At 36.9% G+C, this 23,051-nt stretch overlaps 1 protein-coding gene across 8 annotated transcripts in view; it reads right to left on the reverse strand.

Moving 5' to 3' along the window:
- Positions 1 to 23,051, reverse strand: part of MAP3K4 (mitogen-activated protein kinase kinase kinase 4) — a 151,826-nt gene that overhangs the window by 45,162 nt on the left and 83,613 nt on the right. For all 8 annotated transcript variants that reach the window (XM_058534035.1, XM_058534036.1, XM_058534037.1 and 5 more), the window contains exons 3-4: positions 16,388 to 17,751; positions 2,535 to 2,777 (exon numbers count right to left, since the gene is read on the reverse strand). In XM_058534035.1, coding sequence (XP_058390018.1) covers positions 2,535 to 2,777; positions 16,388 to 17,751 — 1,607 coding nt within the window. The remainder of the gene's footprint in view (positions 1 to 2,534; positions 2,778 to 16,387; positions 17,752 to 23,051) is intronic.

Below are 23,051 nucleotides of genomic sequence, written 5' to 3' on the forward strand. Positions count from 1 at the left end.
ACACATTTCCCAATCAGATCCTCAAAACACTAAGAAAAAGGGGACTTTGCCTCTGAAAAACCTAAAATATCTTCCACATTGTTTACCAGTTCATTTTATATAAACATCTTAGTAGTCTCAATTGCATAAGAATTAGTGAAAATAAAAGTATTTAATATTACAGCATGAATACATGGGGAAAATATCACATAAGTTAAAACCTGACTTGCTAAATTATATTTTCCTACAAATAAATTTATATAGAAAATAAATTCTGCAGGAAAGATCTATTTTTCTACTAGTTTACACTATAAGATAACAGAAACGGAGAAAAATCTTCCTCGTGAAACTGGTCATTTTTAACCAAAAACATAATATTCAAATATACTTACATACCCCAGAGCATGGCGGTCTTTATAATAAATTAGCGTACTTTACCTACTGTGATTTGTGGCTTTTACCATCAAAAAATTCTAATAATCACAAAACAAACAGACCTAAATTAAAGATTAATCTGATGAAATTAGATGGAAGTCAAGAAAAACAAAACAAAAAGATGAGTAAAACCACAATATGTAGGCCCAGAAGGTAATGTTAGAAAGGAGGGAAGGAGGCAGAAATGAGATGACCTGTGAAGTCCTTTCCATTAAGAATATGCCGGGACATGTTCTAACCAGTAGGGACTGTGGGTACGAGATTACAGTTACATTAGTTTTACTATATATTAGTGAAGACACAAAAGAAACCACTATGTTGCTATTGGGAAAGTAAACTGGTACAAACTTTCTAGAATCTAAAAACACATGACTCACTAATTTACTTTTATATTTTATACTCAAGAAATAATCAGAGATGCAGACTAAAACTTACAAATATATATACCACAATATTATTCAAAACAACCATGGGGATTAAATAAATTATGCTACATCTATATAGTAGAGCACTACTGCAGCCATTTAAAATCTTGTTTTTGAAAAATATTTAAGGGTAAAAACTCATATATTTTTTTCTTTTTTTTATCTTTCATCTGGAAAAAAAAAAAAAAAAACTGAATCTTTGAATGCATTTAAGCCAGAATTTCTATTTTATTTTGACTCTAGTGATGCTACATTAATCTAAGTATTGTTTATTTTTCAAAATGTTTTAACATAAATTACTGTTTAATCCTCAGAACAGCCCCATTAGCAAAAAGTATACTCCACCTTGTTTTACCAAGTTATATTCCTAAAGCATTTGTTTTGTGGGGAAGGGAAGTAAGTATTTTACCAAAACTTCCTAAGTAACCACTGTGATACAGAGGACAAGTGAAAGCAGGGCCAAAGTGGAGGACAGGAGGACAACGACCAGAACCACGACGGTGAGAAGTAGAGCAAACGTGGAAATAGAGCCCTGGCCAGGGCTGGATGGAAAGTGAAGGGGTGACAACAAGGTGCAGGGATCCACTTCCAAATCCAATGGACACCCCACTCTACACCCAACTAAATAACAACTCCCAGTCCTACTGTACACCTATCGTACAACCTGTCCTTCCTCAACCTATATTCATCCCCTATGCTCCATCCTATCATTCAGCACCAAGGAGCTCCTCGCCCTTCAATCTCCTGGGGATGGACATGCACAGATGACAAAAAACATTACCAACTTTTTTTCTTCAAAATCTGAAATGTCTGTTTTATATAGTGAATGTCAACAAGGTACTATCGTAAAGCATAAACACAATCAGTCTTCAGCACTCACTCTGCTAGATACAACTGCTTCTAGCCATTCCTCTGTTACCCCTAGAGTATCAACCTCCCTACAAAATCCCATCCAAAACTAATAATAACCAAGAAAGCAGAAGTTGTCATTACTGTTTAAACCATACAATTGCCTAAGCAAGCAAAAAGTCCAAACATCTCCCCTCTGCAGACTCTAGAGACATTCATCTGTTTACACATTGCTTAAAAAGAATAAAAAAATAAATTTAAGGAACTTAAACTCTTATGAATGAATTTTAAGTTTCCAGTCTTCAAAGACTGGATTTAATTATCCTATTAATAGGATATAGAGGGTCAAATTATCACCATACTTTGTTTTTCTTTTTTGGTGAGGAAGATTGGCCCTGAGCTAACATCTGTTGCCAATCTTCCTCTTTTTGCTTGAGGAAGATTGTCCCTGAGCTAATATCTGTGCCAATCTTCCTCTATTTCGTATGTGAGACGCCACCACAGCATGGATTAATGAGCGGTGTGTAGGTCCACACCCGGGATCCAAACGCACAAACCCCAGGCCGCCAAAGAAGAGTGTGCAAAGTTAACCACTACGTCACCAGGCCAGCCCCATCACCATACTTTTACATCCTTTTAGAACAAGGAAGTGGGTGGTAGAAAGGGTGAACTACCATCTTATCTTTGAGGACTGCATGTAAAGACACTTTACCCTAAAAAGAGCAGCTTAAAAACACTAACATACACTCATTTTTTACTATTTTGCAACATTTAGGGAAAAAAATCCTCAAAATAAAAATTTATGAGTCAATTGCTAAGTATTTTTAAACAGTCTTTGAAACAAACCTGCTTAATACTCAAGAGAGATGGCTCTCCAGCAGGTCTCTGTTCCAATCTTAACTTCAGACACTCATGTATAACGTTCAGAAGGACTCGACAGAGGACTAAGAAGGCAGGTTCGAATGAGGGTAAATCCATGGACTTCAGCTCGTCCCAAGACACAGTGCTGCATTTCTGCTCTGAGGAAGGTGGCGTCCTGGACAACTGCACATAATCTGAACCCCACATGGGATCTGGAAATTCAGAAAACTATGACAAAAATTCAACAAAGGTTAAAAAAGCATATAGGAGAACATTCTAAGGTTGTAGTCATAATGTATTATTCTCTATAATTTGCTGATATATCTACAAAAATCACAATTTTACAGGAAAAATATTCGTTAGAATAATTCAACATTTTCAACATAGACCCAAAAAGTTATAAAAGTATTAGAAAACCATAACAAGAACTAAAACCAAATGGTAATATTTTTATCAAAAACATACAGCAGAAGAAGAATCAAGTTCATTTTTTTCATCATACATTTTTTATCATACTTAAAATGATCGGAACACTTATTTTAAGGTTATATATAGTATTATCCACAACTATCTCCAGACTGAGAAAACCAGAGAACTACTAAAATTTGAGAAAAGATTACAAAACCAGGTAGCTATTTATGTCAACACAAAAACTAATGGGTTCAACCAATTATTTTGTCCACCTGGCCTCCTGAGCTATAAGGAAAGATGACAGGAAAAAGTTCATAAAATTGACCTGGCTGGTACCACTCAGATATCTTTTTTTGACATTTCCTGGGAATCCTAGTGTTGCTCACCCTTTCTTATGGTTATCTCCATCAAATTCCTATACTTTTCCCCATAAAAGTAGGGAATTGGAACTTTCCCACTGTTCTTAAACCTCTGGCAACATCATTCTGACCAATCATATTCAAAGACCTTGCTTTCTTGGAGAAAACTTAAGCCATCAAAATTTCAAAATCTCAACTTGTCTTCAACTTAAAACATCACCAAGTATAGCTATTCTGCCTCTAAACGTCATTCATATCTGTGCTCCCTGTCACTTAGCAAACTCTTAAAAGAATGGGCGTAAGGGAGACCAGTTATGTTCAACACATATTTTTGCATTTAAGTTAATACATACTTTAGTTTCCCATAACAAGCAAGAACTTCTAAAATAGCCACCTAATTTTAAAAATGATTACTTGTGATAAATGTGGTCAGGTTAAGACATGTCTGTTTAAAAGCTTTAGGCAATATAAACGCTTTGTTTCTTCTGGTGTAGAGAATGACATCAGTTAAAACGATTATTTAGAGCTCTACAAAATTCAGCAACCTTTCTATGATAAAATTCTGAAAAATTCTCTTGGTTTTCTCTCCAGTTCCAGCCTGCTGACCCATTTCTTACAGGCTCACTGAGAAAGGGAACAATCCCTGCTTCTCAACAACGGCAAGACAACATTGTCTGGGAGACCCAACAGTCCAACCTACACGGTTGCAGAGGAAACGCATCCCTGCTGGTGGTGCCTGGTGGGTCAATCCCCACCCAGACAACGAGGAACAGACATTAAAAAACTACTGGGCACTGAAGAGGAAACAGCAGTTTTAACTAAGGAGACCAAGGTGAAGAATCAGAACAGCTGATACTGATTTCATGTAGGAAACAGGAGAGAACGATAAAAATACTCTAATGCAAGATCACATCCAAGTCCTCTGGAAAAAAAAACTATTTCTGAAATAAATTCAATAAAGACAGTGAAAACAGAATGAATGTTGTCAAAAACTGAATTAATAATTTAGAAATTAACTGCAGCAATTATCACTATAACCCAGAGCAAAAGAAAAAGGAATGGAAATTTTGAGTGAAAAATGAGAGACATGGGAGTCAGATCTAGCAGCTCTAACATAAGAGTAACAGGACTGCCAGAAACAACAGAACGAAGAGACAGAGGAGAGCTTTCTGCACAGTCAAGATATCACTAACATGAAGAAGGAAAAAGCCTCCTTGAACAGGGAAGAACACACAGTACAATTCATTTACCTTCTCGAAGAAACTACCTGAGGAAGTAGAGGTTAATCAAAGGAAAACTGGATCAGAATACAGATCTCAAGACAGGGGAAGAAAAATGCCCAAGGAAGGGAGAAGCCATGAATCTAGCAGACCTTTTATAAAAGGCAGATACAACTCCATGACGATAAGTTGGTTAAGGACTATAATTCAAGTTCTAGAAAGGGATATTTGAAGTTTAAAAAAATTAAAAAGCATACTGTAAGAAAAACCCTGGATCTTAAATTCCCCATTATTTCAATAAAACACAGGGAGAGGGGAAAGAGGCAATAAAGTCTAAGAATGGCATATTTGTTATTATTTCTAGTGAGAAATATAGGATTAAATATGGTGTAAAATTCCTGATCAATGCAGCCAAACTGCGAAGACTCAACAATGTAGGAACATTAATAAAAATGCAATGTAATTACAATCATAATCCCAATGGCATTTTGTGTGGATTATTTAATGAAGTTAAATAAATAAATAAAATAAAGTTAAATAAAGTTCACGTACAAGAAGGTAATGTGCAAAAATAAAAACAGCTCAGAAATTTTTGAAAAGAAAAAATGAATGGGAAGAATTGCCCTACATGATGTCAAACCTTACCAATAAATGTACTTTATTTAAAACAGAAAAGTAGTGGCACAGCAATAAAAAGATCAACAGAACAGAGAAACAGCGCCAATTATCTATGATAATTTAGTATATAAAAAACGTAGGCGTGGGCCAGCCTGGTGGCGCAAGTGGTTAAGTGCACGCGCTCCGCTGTGGTGGCCCGCGGTTCGCCGGTTCAGATCCCGGGCGCACACCAATGCACGGCCTGGCAAGCCATGCTGTGGCGGCATCCCATATGAAGTGGAGGAAGATGGGCACGGACGTTAGCCCAGGGCCAGTCTTCCTCAGCAAAAGAAAAAAAGAAAGAAAGAAAGAAAAAAGAAGAGGATTGGCAGATGTTAGCACAGGGCTGATCTTCCTCACCAAAAAAAAAAAAAAAAAAAGGTAGGCAGCAGTTCAAGAAATTAGAAAACAACGGATAATCCAATGAGTGTTATAGGGAATTAAAAGAAAAATAATTACATCTTTACCTCACCCTGTACACTATACTTTACACTATCACAGTTAATCACTTTTTTAAATTATGCAGCTATTTTAGAAATTCTTGCCTGTTATGAGAAACTAAAAGCATGTATTAACGTGAATACAAAATTGTGTGTTGAACATATATATTTGGAAAAAGAGATTCTGAATGTACTAAAACCTAAATATAGAGCTATACATTAGGTTACACCATATAAATTGCCATTTTAGTCAGTCAAAAATGATCAAACATTGGCAATTTGGTACAGGCCAACATAACAAAAAAAATTCTACGAAGACAGTGGTGGCAGTAGGATTTCAACTTCCATTAGTTCCCCCATAAAAACAGACAGAAAAACTAGAACAAAATCGCAACTCCATGAAACATTTACAATAAAACTAGGTGACAGCGTATTTTCATGAACCCCAAAATCGAAGAGGTTGGGAAAAACAGACAGTTCCCAGACCCCGGCAGTATCCCGGAACCACCTAATACCCCACACCCACGTGGTACCCTAGACCCACCCCAACAGTACCAGCATTTGAGCAGGGAAAACCGAGGGGATTAACAGGGTGTCCGATGGGCCTCAAGGGACAAATTCCAAGATCACCAATGAGTACGCAACAGAAAGCTCACTGCTTCTATCTGAGCACGTCAGTGACGCCGGGAGTGACTCAGCACAAACAAAAGGTCTGAAGGGGCTGCAGTGGTTTAGGCCCCCAAAACTCTTAAAACTCTCAGCCAAAATAGATTCAAACTATAAAATATTTTTAAAGAAAACCATGACAATTATGATACAATAGAAATATAAACATTAACTTGATATTTGATGATCACAAGGAGTTACTGCTATCATCTTTTTAGGTGTGATAATGGTATTGCGGTACATTTTAAAAATAAGCCCTCATCTTTCAGAGAAACATATTGAAATATTTAAGGATAAAATATGATAGTATCTGAGGTTTTCTTCAAAATGATAGAGGAGGGTCTCAAGCAGCTGCAGGAACTGGCCACGAGTTGATAACTACTGTGCTGGGATACAGAGTCAAGGGGGTCACAGCATTATTCTGTGTAGTACAGCATGTCGAATATTTTCCATAACAAAATTTTTTAAACTAAGTAAAAAGAAGGAAAAAAAAAAGAAGATTTTTTTATATAATCTTGGAGTACACATAAAATAAGGCGATCATGGGCTGGCCCCATGGCTTAGCAGTTAAGTGCATGCGCTCTACTACTGGTGGCCCAGGTTCAGATCCCGGGCGCCCACCGACGCACCACTTGTCCAGCCATGCTGAGGCCGCGTCCCACATACAGCAACTAGAAGGATGTGCAACTATGACATACAACTATCTACTGGGGCTGGGGGGGGTGGGGGGAAGGAGGAGGATTGGCAATAGATGTTAGCTCAGAGCCGGTCTTCCTCAGCAAAAAAGAGGAGGATTTAGCATGGGTGTTAGCTCAGGGCTGATCTTCCTCACAAAAAAAAAAAAAAAAATGTGAACATAAAATACTAACAGATATGACTACATAAAAATTTTAAATTTCTATCCAGTGAAAAGCATCACAAACAAGTTGAAGGACAGTTTGCACAGTTTCTATCACAGTGAGTAATATCCATAAATATAAATAGCTCCAATAGATTAATAATAAAATAAATAACCCACAGAAAACGCACAAAATGAATAAAAGAAAACTCAAAGAAGAAACAAATGGGCAAGAAACATGACAACAGGCTCAATGTCACTAAAAACGAGGGGAATTAAAGATGAAAATGAAATCATAGTTTTTACTGATCATGGCTGCAAAAGTGAGGAAAAATGGGGTTTCTCCTACACTGTTGGGGAAGGTAAGCGTTAGTACAGCCTTTTTGGAGAGCAATTTGGCATTATCTATCAAAGATTTAAATGCGCATACCCTATGACCTAGCAATTTCATTTCAATCAACCATTCTTACAAGAACAGTAGAATAAATTCATAAAGGGGCATGCACAAGATTATTTGTGGATACACTGTTTATAAGAGTAAAAAAAATTAAGTGTCCATTAAGAGTGAAATGGTTATAATCATCAGGCAAATGCAAATCAATACCACAATGAGACATCACCTCACAACTGTCAGGATGGCTATTATCAAAGGACAAGAAATTAAGGAGTGTTGGCAAGGATGTGGAGAAAAGGGGACCCTTGTGCGCTGTTGGTCGGAATTTAAACTGGTGCAAACACTATGGAAAACAGTGTGGAGGTTCTTCAAAAGATTAAAAGTAGTACTACCATGTGATACAGCAACTCCACTTCTGGGTATTTATCCGAAGGAAATGAAAACACTAACTCGATAAGATATCTGCACCCCCATGTTGCCTGCAGCATTATTTACAACAGCCAAGATACGGAAACCACCTAAATGTACATTGATGGATGAATAGATGAAGAAAATCTGGTGGGTATATATATACATACACACACACAATGGAACATTATTTAGCCATCATAAAGAAGGAAATCCTGCCATTTGTGACAACATGGATGGACCTTGAGGGCATTATGCTAAGAGAAATAAGCCAGACAGGGAAAGACAAATACTGGAATCTAAAAAAAAAAGGAAAAACCCAAACTCATGGATAACAGAAAACAGACTGATGACTGCCAGAGGCAGAGAGTGGGATAAAAAAAAGAGTGAAATGGTTAAATAAGTTATGGTACATTAATATAATGGAATACCATGTAATTGTTAAGTGGAATTGAGGTAGAGCTACATAAAGTGATACAGACAGATCCAAAGGAGAGAATGGGGGGCAGGGGGATGACCCACCAATCATAGAATAAAAACAGTACTATCATATTCTTTTGAAATACAAAAATTTTCTGCATCACATAACAAAGATATGTATTTATATAAGCACAAAAAAGTCTAGAAGATACAAACCAAATGATTACTACTCTGAGCAGGTATAAACAGCAACTTTCTTTACATACTTCAATAAATAAATAAAACAAAAGAAAGTCCATTGTTTTATAAAATGAAGGATTAGATCAAAATAGTCTTCGTGTTACCCTTCAAAAGTTAGTTTCTATGATTCTATACTAGCGGTCATATCACTGAAATGCCTACAGGGCCAGCTGGGTGATGGAAGTGGGTGAGCTGGGGTACAGGGACAGTAAGAGAAGAAACGATGGCACTGTGGTAACCTAGAGCTCGCCAGGTGCTACCATGCTGGGAAGTGGGCCCAGTGCTGAAGAATTCCCAGTATTTCAAGGAAAACGAAAAAATCCAGATTTTTCACGTAAAATCTTCTAATTTTAAATGCTAGCCACTAAGGCAAAAAAAAAAACTTTTTTTTTTTTGGGGTGAGGAAGATTCTCTCTGAGCTAACATCTGTTGCAAATCCTCCTCTTTCTGCTGAAGAAGATTGGCCCTGGGCTAACATCCACGCCCATCTTCCTCTACTTTATATGTAGGACACCTGCCTCAGCATGGCTTGATAAGTGGTGTGTAGGTCCCCGCCCAGGATCCGAACCTGCTAACCCCAGGCTGCCGAAGCAGAGTGTATGAACCTAATCACTACGCCACCGGGCCAGCTCGGCAAAAAATATTCAAAGCACTCTGAGGGACAAAATATAACTTCAGGAGGCAGTGTACTATAATGGTTAAGAGCATGGCTTTACAGCCAGTTCTGGGTTCACATCTTAGCTTTGCCATTTACAGGATGTACGACCTTCACCAAGTTACTTGACCAACCCCCGTCCACATATGCAGTATTCAGTTAATGCTACCAATCTTGTTGGCGGTGACTGTTAATCATGAGACCCAGTTCTCCGCTGCAAGCTGATGACTTCTGTTCTATCTTTGATCTTTTTCATCTTACTTTGATTCAGTTGGCTCACTGCAGTCAAAAGTAATGTAGCACAACTTCCTATTTTCCCTCATGTAAGTATGCTTCTTTTAAGAAAACAGAAAACCTATAGGCAAATGAGCAAGCATGTACTTCTTAGCTTGCCACTTACTCAATTAAAAAGTTCATGTAACTTTATTAATGATATCAGACAAGTGACGACTGGAGCAAATAAAAAATTAACTATAAGAACTGTATTAATGAAAGTGATCTTGGAGGCAGGAATAGGGGGGGTCCTATAGCCTACTTAGAGTGTCTCCAGTGGGCTGACTGGGAACTGCACTGGTGCTGGTCTGGCTACATATGAAGCACCCTGGAGGTCACAGTCTGGTATCCCAGAATCCGGGGTTTGAATCCCTCCAGCAATCTACAGTTCTGTGATTTTGGGCAAGTTATCTACTCTCCTTATCCGTAAAATACAGAAACGACGCCACTTTATTCGGTTGTTGTGTCTGGCACATGGTCAGACTCAACAAAGGGTAGCTATTATCATATATATCCCTGTTTCTACATGCTCTATCCACTCTGACTATAACAGGCAACCTCTTCAGGGTTTCTTGTGCTTATAGGAAAAAATTAGCATAATTATTGTCAGATCTAAAGACAGACAATATTTCATTGGCCACTAAACTTATGATAATTACATGCTCATTTCTAATTCAAAAGAAAGTAATTAACAAAGTAACCAAAAATCTTCCTAGAATTTGAGGTAAGATGCATGGTAATATGCATATAAATTTACAGTTTATCCTTCTCTTCTTCTGAAAATACATAAATTTTATAAGGTAAAGCAAAAAGGAGCATAAAATAACCATACCACAATCTATGGCTCAAATATTTTATGCATATTTAACATTTTAAATGCACAAAACCACAGAACTGTACAACACAAATAGTGCACTTTACAGTTTGCAAATTTTAAAAAATCAATTAGCACACTGGGGAATCCCAGGCTGGAACGCAGCCTGAGATGAATGAATCTAACTACATTATACGTGTAGGATACAACCTCACTGAAGCAAGTGCAGGAAGAAGGGGCTGACCTAAGTCACTTTGGAAACTGCGTTTTGACTACATACGCTAATGCTAAAGACAAAAAGAACTGTACTTAAATACTGTACTCTAGTTGGTAGATTTATTCCTCACAGGGGTACTGGTTAGCAATTCTGAAACTACTTTACATGTATATTAGGGCTGAACAAATATGTAAATAAATTGTAATTGGAGCCAGGTTTCTCCCTGCTAGAGAAATAAGTTATAAACCAACAAGGAGGGCCGGCCCCACGGCTTAGTGGTTAAGTGCTCACGCTCCGCTGCTGGCGGCCCGGGTTCGGATCCCGGGCACGCACTGACGCACCGCTTCTCCGGTCATGCTGAGGCCACGTCCCACATACAGCAACTAGAAGGATGTACAACTATGACATACAACTATCTACTGGGGCTTTGGGGAAAAAGAAATAAATAAATAAAATTATTAAAAAAAAAAAAAACTAACAAGGCAGGCAGGCTAGGATGAAACTCTGGGTACTGGGTTAGAGCCAGAGACACCAGTATGAACTCATGTTTATTTGTGACAGACAGACAGACAGATAGAGAAGTAATTATAGACGGGTGTGTACACATGGGTGAGGAGACATACCTACACTGTCCAACTCCATCACCGAGAGTGCCTAGAAACAATGACACCCCAAAAGCAACGAACACATCCAGTGCCCAGATCCTCATTTCCAAATACCATTCTCCAATGAAAGGAACCACAGCTCCTTGGAGAAATGGCTGGTTTTAGGACTGGAACAGGGGAAAGATGATGCCAAAAAGTAAGAAACTGCTCAAAAAGCAAAACAACATAAAAAAATATGGAGACATGTCAAAAGGACACAGAAGCCAACCGAAAGAGCTCCAGTGGCTAAAGCAGTGACAATTTGAGCAACAAAACAAGTAACAATAGTATTGATTAGAATGCAAAGTAAAAAATAAATATTTATGAGTCCATACTGAGATAAATAAAAAGGGTGAATAAATAGAGACAGAAGAGGCAAATCTTCCACACAGAAAAATTCCACATCATACAGGAAGACACTGCCTATTCCTGGAGGTGGAGATTAATTCCCTCCCCTTGAGTGTGGGTTCCACTTAGTGACTCACTTCCAAAGAACAGAGTAAGGAAAGGGAAAACTGGTAACTAGTGGAGAAACCTGATAGATACCACCTTAACCAGGTGATCAAGGTTGACATAACACCATGAGGGTGCTTCAACTCTGTGGTATTCATGCCAAGCCCATAACCCCAGTCTAATCATAACAAAACATCAGAAAAACCCAAATTCTGGGACATTCTACAAGCCATCCAGGTCATGACAAACAGGGAAGGGCTGAGACACTAACACAGATCTGAGACTAGGAAGACACGTCGACTAAATGCAATGTGGCATTCTTGATTGGAGCCTGGAACAGAAAAGGGACATTAGTAGAAAAACAGAAATCCCAGTTATGTCTACAGTTTAGTTAACAGTATTTTGCACCAACGTTAATATATTAATTTTGACAAATGTACCAGGGTTAAGTAAGATGTCAATATTAGAGGAAGCTGGAGGACAAGCATAAGAAAACTCTGTACCATCTCTACAAGTTTTGTATAAATCTAAAATTATTCCAAGATTACAGGTTTATTCAAAAAAAAAAAGAATGCAATTGCATGGGGGTAGTTTTGACATTAAGAGCAAATCTTTTATATACGTTTACATGGTCTCGTTTTAATTTTTAGCTAAAATTGAACTGTAAATAATAATAATAAAACCCACACTTAGCTGCAGCAGCTGTTGGAAAGGACACCTAGAAACTCCTAGACTGCCGAGCTGATTCCTACTAATTTGTAAGGAAAGCTGGGAAGGGTCCCTCTACAAGCAGTATCTAGGGGAAAAGGAGCAGGATTTGGAGGCAGGAGGATCTCCATCATAAAGGGACACAGCACCTATTATTATGAAATGGCTATCAGATACATTCATTCCTATGACTTGAGATCAACCACGTTTAGATTGCAGGAATTTAGATTACAGCACAGTGGGAGAAATAAGTAGGAACAATGAGATCTTAGGATGCTCTAAATATCACGGTAATCAGTAAACCAGAAAATAAATGAGTAAGCATGAAAAGGAACTAGGATCATCTCTGGGTCCAAAAACAGGAGGAGAAAAAAATGCTTTCCCATTTTTTCCTCTTACATTATAATGTCCTTGCTGCCAGGAATAAAACTTTAGCTGGTATTATTAGTTCACTTACTTATATCTAAATAAGTTCTATTTGACGGCCTGAGACCCTCTCATTTACAGCAGTTTCTCTAGATTAAGTATTTTCAAGATCACAACCGTCGTACAAGTGAACTTTGGAAACTAACCCCATCTGTTAATCAGAGACTGCGCAGGTTATTAGAAATGCGTCCTGAGAAAATGAATTTACGGAAGCTAGGGAGCTATAACATCATCTACTTTTTAACAAACCATTAAGGCTATTTATGATATTCATATTATTAAAAAAATTGCAAATAGATTTTTTTAGTATCACTAGTTACACTTTTTTCAATTTAAAGATTTTGAAATATAATAAAATTTCAGAGGAAAATTATTTTATAAAGCATGCTTATACAAGCCAAAGGAAATTAAATATAAGATCATGTTATTTATAAACACTAATTACAAATAACTTTATCATAAAGAATAAAAATATAAAGACATAGACAAGAAAAATCAAATATCATGAGTATATTTCTTTTCTTCTCTTTTGAAGATTTCTTCAAAATCTTTCAACTATATTCATTACTATTATCACAAAAGCCATAAAAACCGTGCAAAATAGAAGCTATGTATTGAGTACAATCTGTGGTAACGGTTGGTCAAGATGTTCCTAACAATTAAGAATGAAAGTAAAATCGTCCTCAAACCAGAAAGACTATACACTGCTTAAAATATATGCCCTTAAAATGTATAATTATTTGGCAGAGATTAAAAGGTAAAATACATTTAAAAAATAAAAATATAGAATAGTCCATATATAGGTAGCTTCAAGGGAGGAAAAAAATGTAACAAATTTCTTAAAAAATCATGGTTTATATTTGACTTCTATAGCATTTTACCAGTTACACAAATATCTTTTTACGCCTCACAACAACCCTGTGAGGTAGGTAGGAAAGTATTATTATACCCATTTTACAGATTCGAAGACGTAAGGTCAGAAAGATTAAGTCATTTACTGAGTTACGTGGTGAGAAAGAATCAGAGCAAGGAAGGGAACCCAGTTATTTAACTTCAAAACTGTGGTTCTTTCCCTGACATACTTAGTAAAAAGACTACAACAAAACAGACCTGGAAGGGGAGTGTACATATGTTCATATGCCTTGCCTCATAGAAATCATGTTCCTGAAATGGGAATAAAAATAAAGTCTTACTTTCTCACTGAGTTAATCATAATTCTGGAGCCTCATCTTTTATTAGTTTGGATTAATCTCCAATACAGAAGAATTTCTACTTCAGTTCTTGGTTACACTTTCATTATTTGACAAACATTTTATAAACCAAAATTTAAAACAGGGGCTTCTGTACTTCATTTTTTTGAAGAGCAAACTATCTACAGATGATTCTAATAAACAATCTTTAATTCACACACTTTATAAGCTTTGAATTTGTATGTGTTTCTTTTTTTCTATAACAAGGATAACCTTTTTGGTTAAATCTCTATTGGTCGAACCAAAGGAATATAGCTTTAATGGGAATTCAAACTAAGACTATGGACTATCTACTATCATCTTTTTTCAACCTGAGTTCTAATATAAAATGCAGTGCACTCCTTCCCAATCTGTTCTTGTTTCAACACATCGAAGGGATGCAAAGCACCCCCGTCAGAAGCAATGGTTCATTGACACAGAGGGTCCGCAGGGGAGAAGAGGACAATTTGGGGCAGGGTGTGTAAAGCAGTTTTAAGAAGCCCCAACTGGCCACCCCGAGCCCTCACCACCAGCCCCTCTCTCCTATGAAAACCACTGAATCAGAGATGAGGTAATACTGCCAGAGCATTCACATTACTTCAAAAATAGGGCTTCACAATAAAAATCCATCCTGTCTTGTCCACGTGTCCTCGTTGGAATTGAACCACTCCAGCCAAAACCTAGACCAAAGTAAATGATTTGCCATCTGAAGTTATCACAAATCCTTATTACAATCTAGTTTTGCTGCACTGATTTTGAAACGTGCACTTTAATAAAATCTTATTATAAAGTAGCTATTGATGGATTAAAAGAAAGAAAACTTATTTGCTCTAATAAAATGAACATAAAAAATCATTCACAGAGTTAAAATACTGATTAAAGAAAATGACTTCCATAAACTCATTTTGAAGAGTTCTAACCAAAATAATACCTAAAGTAAACTAACCTCTTACAGCTACAAAGTACTCACTAATTTCGTAAACATCTGGCTATGTTATGTGGACGTTTGACCCTTTCTCCTAGGGGTTCATGATCTGGCCAGCAGACTAAAAACAAAAATCTTGCAAACTCAGGCTCTCTTCAGATGTTTCCCATCTTAAAGAAGGCCTTCTGTTTTATCATCTCTGACTCTAAAGCAAGCCAGATTGTGTAATCAAGTCAAAAACACAAAAATAAAAAGTACATACATATGTACATATACAGCTACTAAAATTTAGAATTGCAGCAAAACATAGGCACGAGGGATCTCAAAGATCTGGGCGCTTTTGCTTTTAGCCAGATGAACTCATCACAACAGAAAAACTGCTTGTACTCTTTTACTCTCAATAACAATATCCAACAATATGCCCCTTTCTAGTTTTACCTTAAGTGAAGAATTTCTGAGATATCAGGCTACCAAAACCAAATTTATACTGTTTTCAAACCAGTTCCTCTAGTAGGCATATTCCTCTCACAAAATATTCACATATCAAAACACGTCTCTGATAATAACTAAGACATCTTTTTTTGGTTTTTTTTTTTTTTTTGAGGAAGATTGGCCCTGACCTAACATCTGTTGCCAATTTTCCTCTTTTTCTTTTTTCTCCCCGAAGTCCCAGTACATAGTTGTATATCCTAGTTGTAGGTCCCTCTAGTTCTTCTGTGTGGGACGCCGCCTCAGCATGGCCTGATGAGTGGTAAGTCAGTCCACGCCCAGGGTCGGAACTGGCAAACCCTGGGCCGCCGAAGCGAAATGTGTGAACTTAACCACTTCGCCACCGGGCTGGCCCCAAGACTTCTCTTAAACTTCCATCATCTACACTAAACACTTCAACCTTGCTAAATAGTGGGTATTTTTTTCCTTTGATCATTCTTACATTTCTCTACAATTCACATCTCTTTAAAATATAGTGACCAAAACTGGACATACTACTCAAAAAGGGAGTAAAGCTAATGCAAAGACTAGAGAAAGAACTATATCCGTGACCTTGGACGCCATATTCACATGAAAATACTGTAGCATCCTGCTGACTTTCTTACTGACTCATACTCAGCTTGTGGTCACCCATGACTGTGGCTCTCTTCCCTCCTTATTTACACCTAGCCTGTGCTTCTCCATCCTATATTTATATGGTTGGATTTTTTCCCTCCACACACCACCTTGCATTTAATTCACTAAATTTCGTAGAGTTTTCATAGATACATTTCCCTATTTATCATAGTACTTTAATAGAAATGCTGAAATCTGCAATTTACAATAACTATAATGTATGCCTTAAAAAAATCAAGACTATGAAAGTACATAAAATCCACACAACACACACTGTAATTTACAATAAATAATGAAACTAAGGACAAGATCATACTGATGCCTACTGGAAACCTACCTCCACCGGCCGGTCACTCTTTACCAGTGCTATACGTGCCCTTTGCAAGGAACCATCCATCAGCTTGTGAAGTCTTAAAATTAACTTTCTTAACCCCATCTGCTTCAGTGCTTTGTCTACAAACGGTCTATAAATAGAAGTCAGACAATGTCTACTAGAGCCTGCTTCTGTGCTGCAGTCTGGTGCTCCCCAGCCCACAGAATCGTCCTCAGACTCAAGCCTCTCAAGCTTCTTAGACACGCAGTCCCGCGACTGGATATTGAAACTGCTGTCAATGGGCTGTCTGGTTTCTGGTACCTTTGGATCAGAGATGTGTTCTTCTTCACTCTCATCTGTACTACTTCCCAACTCTTTCAATTCTCCTTCTATGTCATCACTCTCATCTTCCGGCTCATTGCCTTTGGATGATCGAGGGGAAGGAATTTCAAACACTGGCCAGCCAATGTCCGATAAATTCTTGATGCCCAAAACAGTGCCCATAATCCTTAATTTCTGATTTAAGTCTTTTGTGATGTTTAACCACAAACAGAGTGCCTGCACCCTGTCCTGGAAGTCTTTTGCAGCATATTTTTCATAGTCCTTCTGAAGAGCCTGCAATGATGGATAAAGTGCTTCTATGTACTCCAGCAGCTCCATTATCCGTTTTACCTGCTCAAATGACACCCTCTGGCGTTGGAGATGCTCATGGTATGTTGAGTAACCCATAACCTTTGTTCCGTGAGGGGCTTTGCACTGCCCTTCTACTGAAGTACCATTAAAACCAGCTCCATTTCTAACAAAGGCAAAGCTCCCATAATTAACTTTGAAAGTAAGGATTTCATTGATAATATCTGGGATGGCCTGACGGGCTGTATATAAAAAGAGGTCCTGGTCATTAATGGTCCGTCCTGCATGCCAGGCTTGTAGCTCTAACCAGATCAGCTCATTAGATCGGTTAAACCAGAAAGCAGATGTATTTTCCTGTCCTCTTTGCTCCCTGTCCTTCTTCTTTGAGACTGAGGTAAGCTTTAACAGAAGTCGTAAAGTTTCAAAGAACTTTAAGCGATCTGCTGGACAGTCAGTCCTAGAAGTCTGGCGTGCAGTTCTGGCTATAGGCATGGGCACAGACACCGGAAGCTTAGCGTTGCTGCAGCCAAGACTGAGGTAAGGCTTATTGAGATCCACATCTGGAATTGATTTTTTAGGCAAAGACCCACCCACTGAGTCCAACATGAACGAGCACTGCGCATTTTTCTTATGATCACGCTCTGTTGTCCTAAGAGCTGCTCGGATCTTTTTCTCCTGCTTATAGCTGTATTCTTCCACATTCTCCGTGGTTTTTCCAGTGTCTTTATGTGGAGTCTGGTTTGATGCATTCATTTTTTCTATTAAAAAAAAATAAGCAGAACATTATATTACTCTAAAATAGGAAGCAATTCTCAATATTTTCAATGAAACTGATATTCACATGTACTTATATTTTCAGGCTGTTATTTGAGGAAAAAAATCATACCATATGCTGAAAATTAAAAAAATCAAAATATATATATTTCTCTCTAAATTTTTAGAAAGATTTTACCCATCTCCCCTGCTATACTATACTTGCTATATTCTCTAATATTCTCTACTACTAACCTAAAACAAGCTGTTTACCTCTATACTACAGAGTGCAGTTACCCAGCCAGTCAAATCTCCACAAGTTACCACCTTCAGTTTAAGAAGGGAGAAACAGTATGGCAGATCTGACAGAAACCTGGTTTAGAAAACACATCCGATTCCTGCCTTTGCCATAAACTAAATGCATTAACTTAGAGCAAATCACTTAAGTTTCCTGGGTCACTTTTCTCATTTATAAAATGAAGTAGATTGAGGAAAGAATCCTTAAGGTACCTTAAGATTATTCTCATAAAGAATGGAAAGACAGATGATAAGCAAAAATGTTAAGCTTAATCTAATCTATTCCTTGATTTCTTCTTTGCCACAAATGAACAAAAACATTTTAAATTTAACATTAACAAAATTGAAGACATATAGACTAACTCAGTATAATCCGCCTAGTCCATTATACTGTCCCATGAAATCATTCAAAATTAATGCAAAGTAAACACCACATTTTTTCTTCGAACAACTATAAAAAGTTCTGTTAATTAAATTCCCAAGATTTGAAATGAACACACACACAACATCCTTCTGGTTTGGCATTTTTCACACCATTAACCACCTCTACCTTACAAAAATCCCTTCATTCTTTTGCTTTCTAGACACAACAGTCTCTGGCTTCTTTCTACTTCCTAAGTCACTGCTTTTCGAATTCCCTCTTTGGAACTTTGCTCACTCCATGAAAAGTTAATGTTTCTCAGAGTTCCACTCTTCAATCTCTCTGTCTTACTTTCCTTCTCCCTAGGTGATCCCCTTTACTTCCACTTTATATACTGATAATGCTCAAACCTCTAACACCATCCCACTCTCCCCTCTATACTCAAAATCTTGACTTTGTTTCACTGAATCTAAGACATATTTTGTATTTTAACATCCCTTAAATTAGAATACGTTTTATAATTAATGGTGATATGAATAAGTTTTATGAACATATTCACTAATATATTTCATTTATATTTTACTTTATATATATGCATAAGAGTAATAAAAGGTTTTTTTAAATCTGTATCTAAATATCAAGAAGGAAAAAGATTTCCTTCAATAAATAAATAATTCTAAGTATAAGAACACACTGTGTCATCACTTGTAAGCATTTTTTTCTTAGTACATAATATTATAGTGTACCTTTAGATTTGATGAAATAGGGTATATTTATATGTTACAGACTAATATACCCAAAATCAATTCACCAAAGAAAACTTGTTTAAAACCACCTTACCTCCTAATCAATTTAAATTTTAAAATAAAGATTTTAAAACAAATATTCCTAAGAGCACTTCCTACTTGATTTACAGTATACTTAATTTCCTTTATGATCCATGAAAAAGGATTTTATCTGTCTACAGAAATTTTTGCTATACTTTAATATAAAAATTATTACTATTATTTTAAAAATTGGCAATATTTTTTAAATAATGGACTTTTTACCTGTAGTTTTAATCCATTTTACTTCTGAATGTCTTAAAACTTTTTATACATTCCATGCAAGAAATTTCTTCACATTTTATTGTTTCTAGCTACAAATGCTTATCAACCTTCATTCATAAAAAATTTGTCCAGGCCAGCCCTTTGCCTCCCCTTTGATATTTTGTGTGTTCTTTACACCTTTATTAACAGAGCACATACATACCATTCATTTCTACTTAGTAAAGAAATGGTAATTTGAAAGCAAAAAGAACAACTGCTTCCAAATTTAATTCCACTATACATTATTCTTCAAGATATCAATTTATACTATACTTCATTACTACGAAACACAAAATGATACATACATAGTATCACTTTGTAAGACTGGAAGATAGTGAGTTTAGTTTTTAATACACTGAATTTTGAGGTGCCTATGGGACATCCATGTAGAGATGTCTGTAGGTCATTAATATATGGTCTTGAGCTCAGGAGAGAAACCCAGAGACAGTGATTTGGAAATCATCAGTACATATAGACGTTATCTAACACTAGGAGAGTACATAAGAACATCCAAGAAAAAGTGTGCAGAAGAGAGGCAATGGGGACCTAGAACAGAACGTTGTAGTAGTTAACTAGTATGTGCTTAGGGTTTAGGATCCTAAGAAGACTTTATAAAACAAATGCAGAGTAGCATTACTGATAATGGCCAGAGAATGTCTGCATATAATTTATAATTTGAAAGTAATAGTGAACAATGAAAAAGTATTACTTTGCTTATACAACTTCTTAATGTTCTTCTAATCCATGATTTAAAGGTCCTAATGGAAACAAAGGGTTAACTGAGAGTAGCCAGAATGACTTTATTAACCCCAGAAGACTGGGCTATAAACTTTATGTCCAAATCTATGTTATATTTAGCAGGGAGCTGATACTCAAAGCACAAAAAATTAAGAGATGAAGCTTCTCAGCCTTCTTCTTTACTCCAACAATTAAAAGGACTTAAGGGGGAAAATGCCACAATCCCATTTTTCCGTATAGACAGAACCAAATTTTAGCAAGCCTATAAAAAAATAACTTTTGTAGATGATATACAAATCTTATTAAGTCTACCTTACAGCATACAAAACGGTATACTACAACAATTTTTTGAAATTTTGTGTTTACAAAAAGCAACGGTTTAATACTTGGATCTATGATCTGTGTAAAGAAAAGCAAATCGGGAAAGAAGCAAGATGGGACAAAGAAGCTATTTCTTTTTTCCAAAACAAAAAACCAAGTTGGTTTTGGAAAAAAAATACAAATGGAAATTGATACATCTTAGTTTAAAAATGATGTAATTTAAACTTAAAATAGACTTAAACCCCAATCTAGCTACCATGCAAAAAGAAAAGACCAATCTATCCATCTTATCAGTAACTATATTTTTCAAATAATGTGTTTGTGATGGAGAGAGGAAACTCAAGAGTATTTCCTAGCAACTGTGACCAGGTAGGCCTCTATAAAATCAGAAGGGACTTGTCTGTTAAGGGAGATCTGAGAAGCATTAGGGTGTCGGGAAGAAAAAAAATCTGTAAGCTTAGACTAATAATTTCTCAAAGCATTTTATATTTTGTCTTTACCCACTCTGACATGAGTAAGAAACTTCTAATAATAAGCAAAAGCCCATAACTAATGGACAAGCTGGTTTGTTTAGTTTTCTGTTAATACTAAATCCCTCTGTAATTAACGAAAAGTCAAATATAGGGGCCAGCCCAGTGGTGCAAGTAGTTAAGTGCGCACACTCCGCTGCGGCGGCCCAGGGTTCGCCGGTTCGGATCCCGGGTGTGCACCGACGCACTGGTGGCAAGCTATGCTGTGGCGGCATTCCATATAAAGTGGAGGAAGATGGGCACGGATGTTAGCCCAGGGCGAGTCTTCCTCAGCAAAAAGAGGAGGATTGGCAGATGTTAGCACAGGGCTGATCTCCTCACCAAAAAAAAAAACAAAAGTCAAATACAAACAGAGCTTCTGAAAAGGAGATGGATCAAAAGTATACAGAATGCATTACACAACAAGTTCTAATTACAGTACTAAAAAACTAGTTCATAATAACTTGAGTAAGACTAATGGAACATCTGATCTCCGGAGTGGCTATAAATTAAATGGTGAGATTCTGTAGTACAGTTAAAGAAACATCCAGAGTAGTTACTTTTTCCTTTGGTCAATCACCAATAATTCCTGTCAAATCAGAAGAACGTGAAAGGAAAAGAAAAAAAATTTTATAACGAAGCCAAAAGCAATCAAACGACAAGCAATATGGTTCATTTGTTCAAACAGATATCAGACAATCAACTAAATTCCCCACCATCCACACCTAGAAATGGCTTTTTAGAATATGTATAAAATGTATTTTTTATTAAGTCCTTGAAATTCTTATGTTCTCCCATACATGTACTGTCAAATTAAAAACAATGGCCTTCCTCAAGCTCTCAAATGAGAAAGCATGAGCAGACACTTGCTCTTTTCCTTTAAATGTGAGATGATCATCAGAGCAAGGATGTCCTAGACTATCAACGTTAGCAATTGGAAGGGGCCTAGAGATCTTCTAATACAAGGCTCTCAAACTTCAGTAAATACTAATAATCACTTGGTTCTTGCTAAATGCAGATTCCTGGGCCCACTCCCAGTATATCTGATTCACCCTGGCTAGAATGACACATTTTGGGAAACACTGCTTTATTCAATCCCCTCAGTTTCGAGGTAGGGGCTTTACAGAGATTGGCATAATCTTCACAACTACAACGTGACGAAGATTACCACGGAACACAGGGATCCTAACTCATGTTGGTGCCATCACACCTTTATGCCTGTCAAAGTTGTTCACAGGGCAGTTCCAACTGACCAAGGAAAGGTTAAGATACTGAGTGCCATAAAAGACAGATTACGGCAGACTAACTCTTCTTTGAAGGCTTTAAGTAAAACCCAGTACTTGACTGGGGGCCTTGAAGAACAGCTTCAGCTTAAGTAAGGGTAGCAAGTAAGACAAGAGGATATTTTAAACCAGAGAAGGAGAGCATGAAAAGATACAAGGGCAGAAAAGAAAAGAGTTTGTTCTGGAACAGTGAGTCTGTATACAGGCAGCCTGGAAATACAAATTAGAACCTTGATAGGCCGAGTTTGGACTAAAGAGCTGAAATACCAACTTAAGTCCACTCTCATTAACAATGAACATTTCTCTAACCATACAGACTGAATCTGACTTATAACCATTTTACCAGCTCAATTTTACAGCAGTACTATATTTTTTCAAAAAAAAAAAAGTTGCTAATCTCACTACTATTAGCAAAAAACCACACACATTTACATACACACACCCCTTGAGATATTTGCTAACAATAGGGAGATTAATGAACGTGTATGTATATGCACAGATGTGTGTATATATTCTGATATAGCTATCTTGAGATATTTGTTCTAGCTCTGTAATCTGGCTATTGCAGTGTTATAATACTGCTGCAAAATGGAGCTAGCTGATAATGATTACAAGGCAGATTCACTCTGAAAAGGGCTTTGGCTTGGGTGTCTTAAATTTAACCTACTTGAACTATGAGATAACTGGATTTACCTCCTTCTGCTGTAA

This window comes from Diceros bicornis, chromosome 39 (genome assembly GCF_020826845.1).
Source record: "Diceros bicornis minor isolate mBicDic1 chromosome 39, mDicBic1.mat.cur, whole genome shotgun sequence".
Taxonomy (NCBI): domain Eukaryota; kingdom Metazoa; phylum Chordata; class Mammalia; order Perissodactyla; family Rhinocerotidae; genus Diceros; species Diceros bicornis.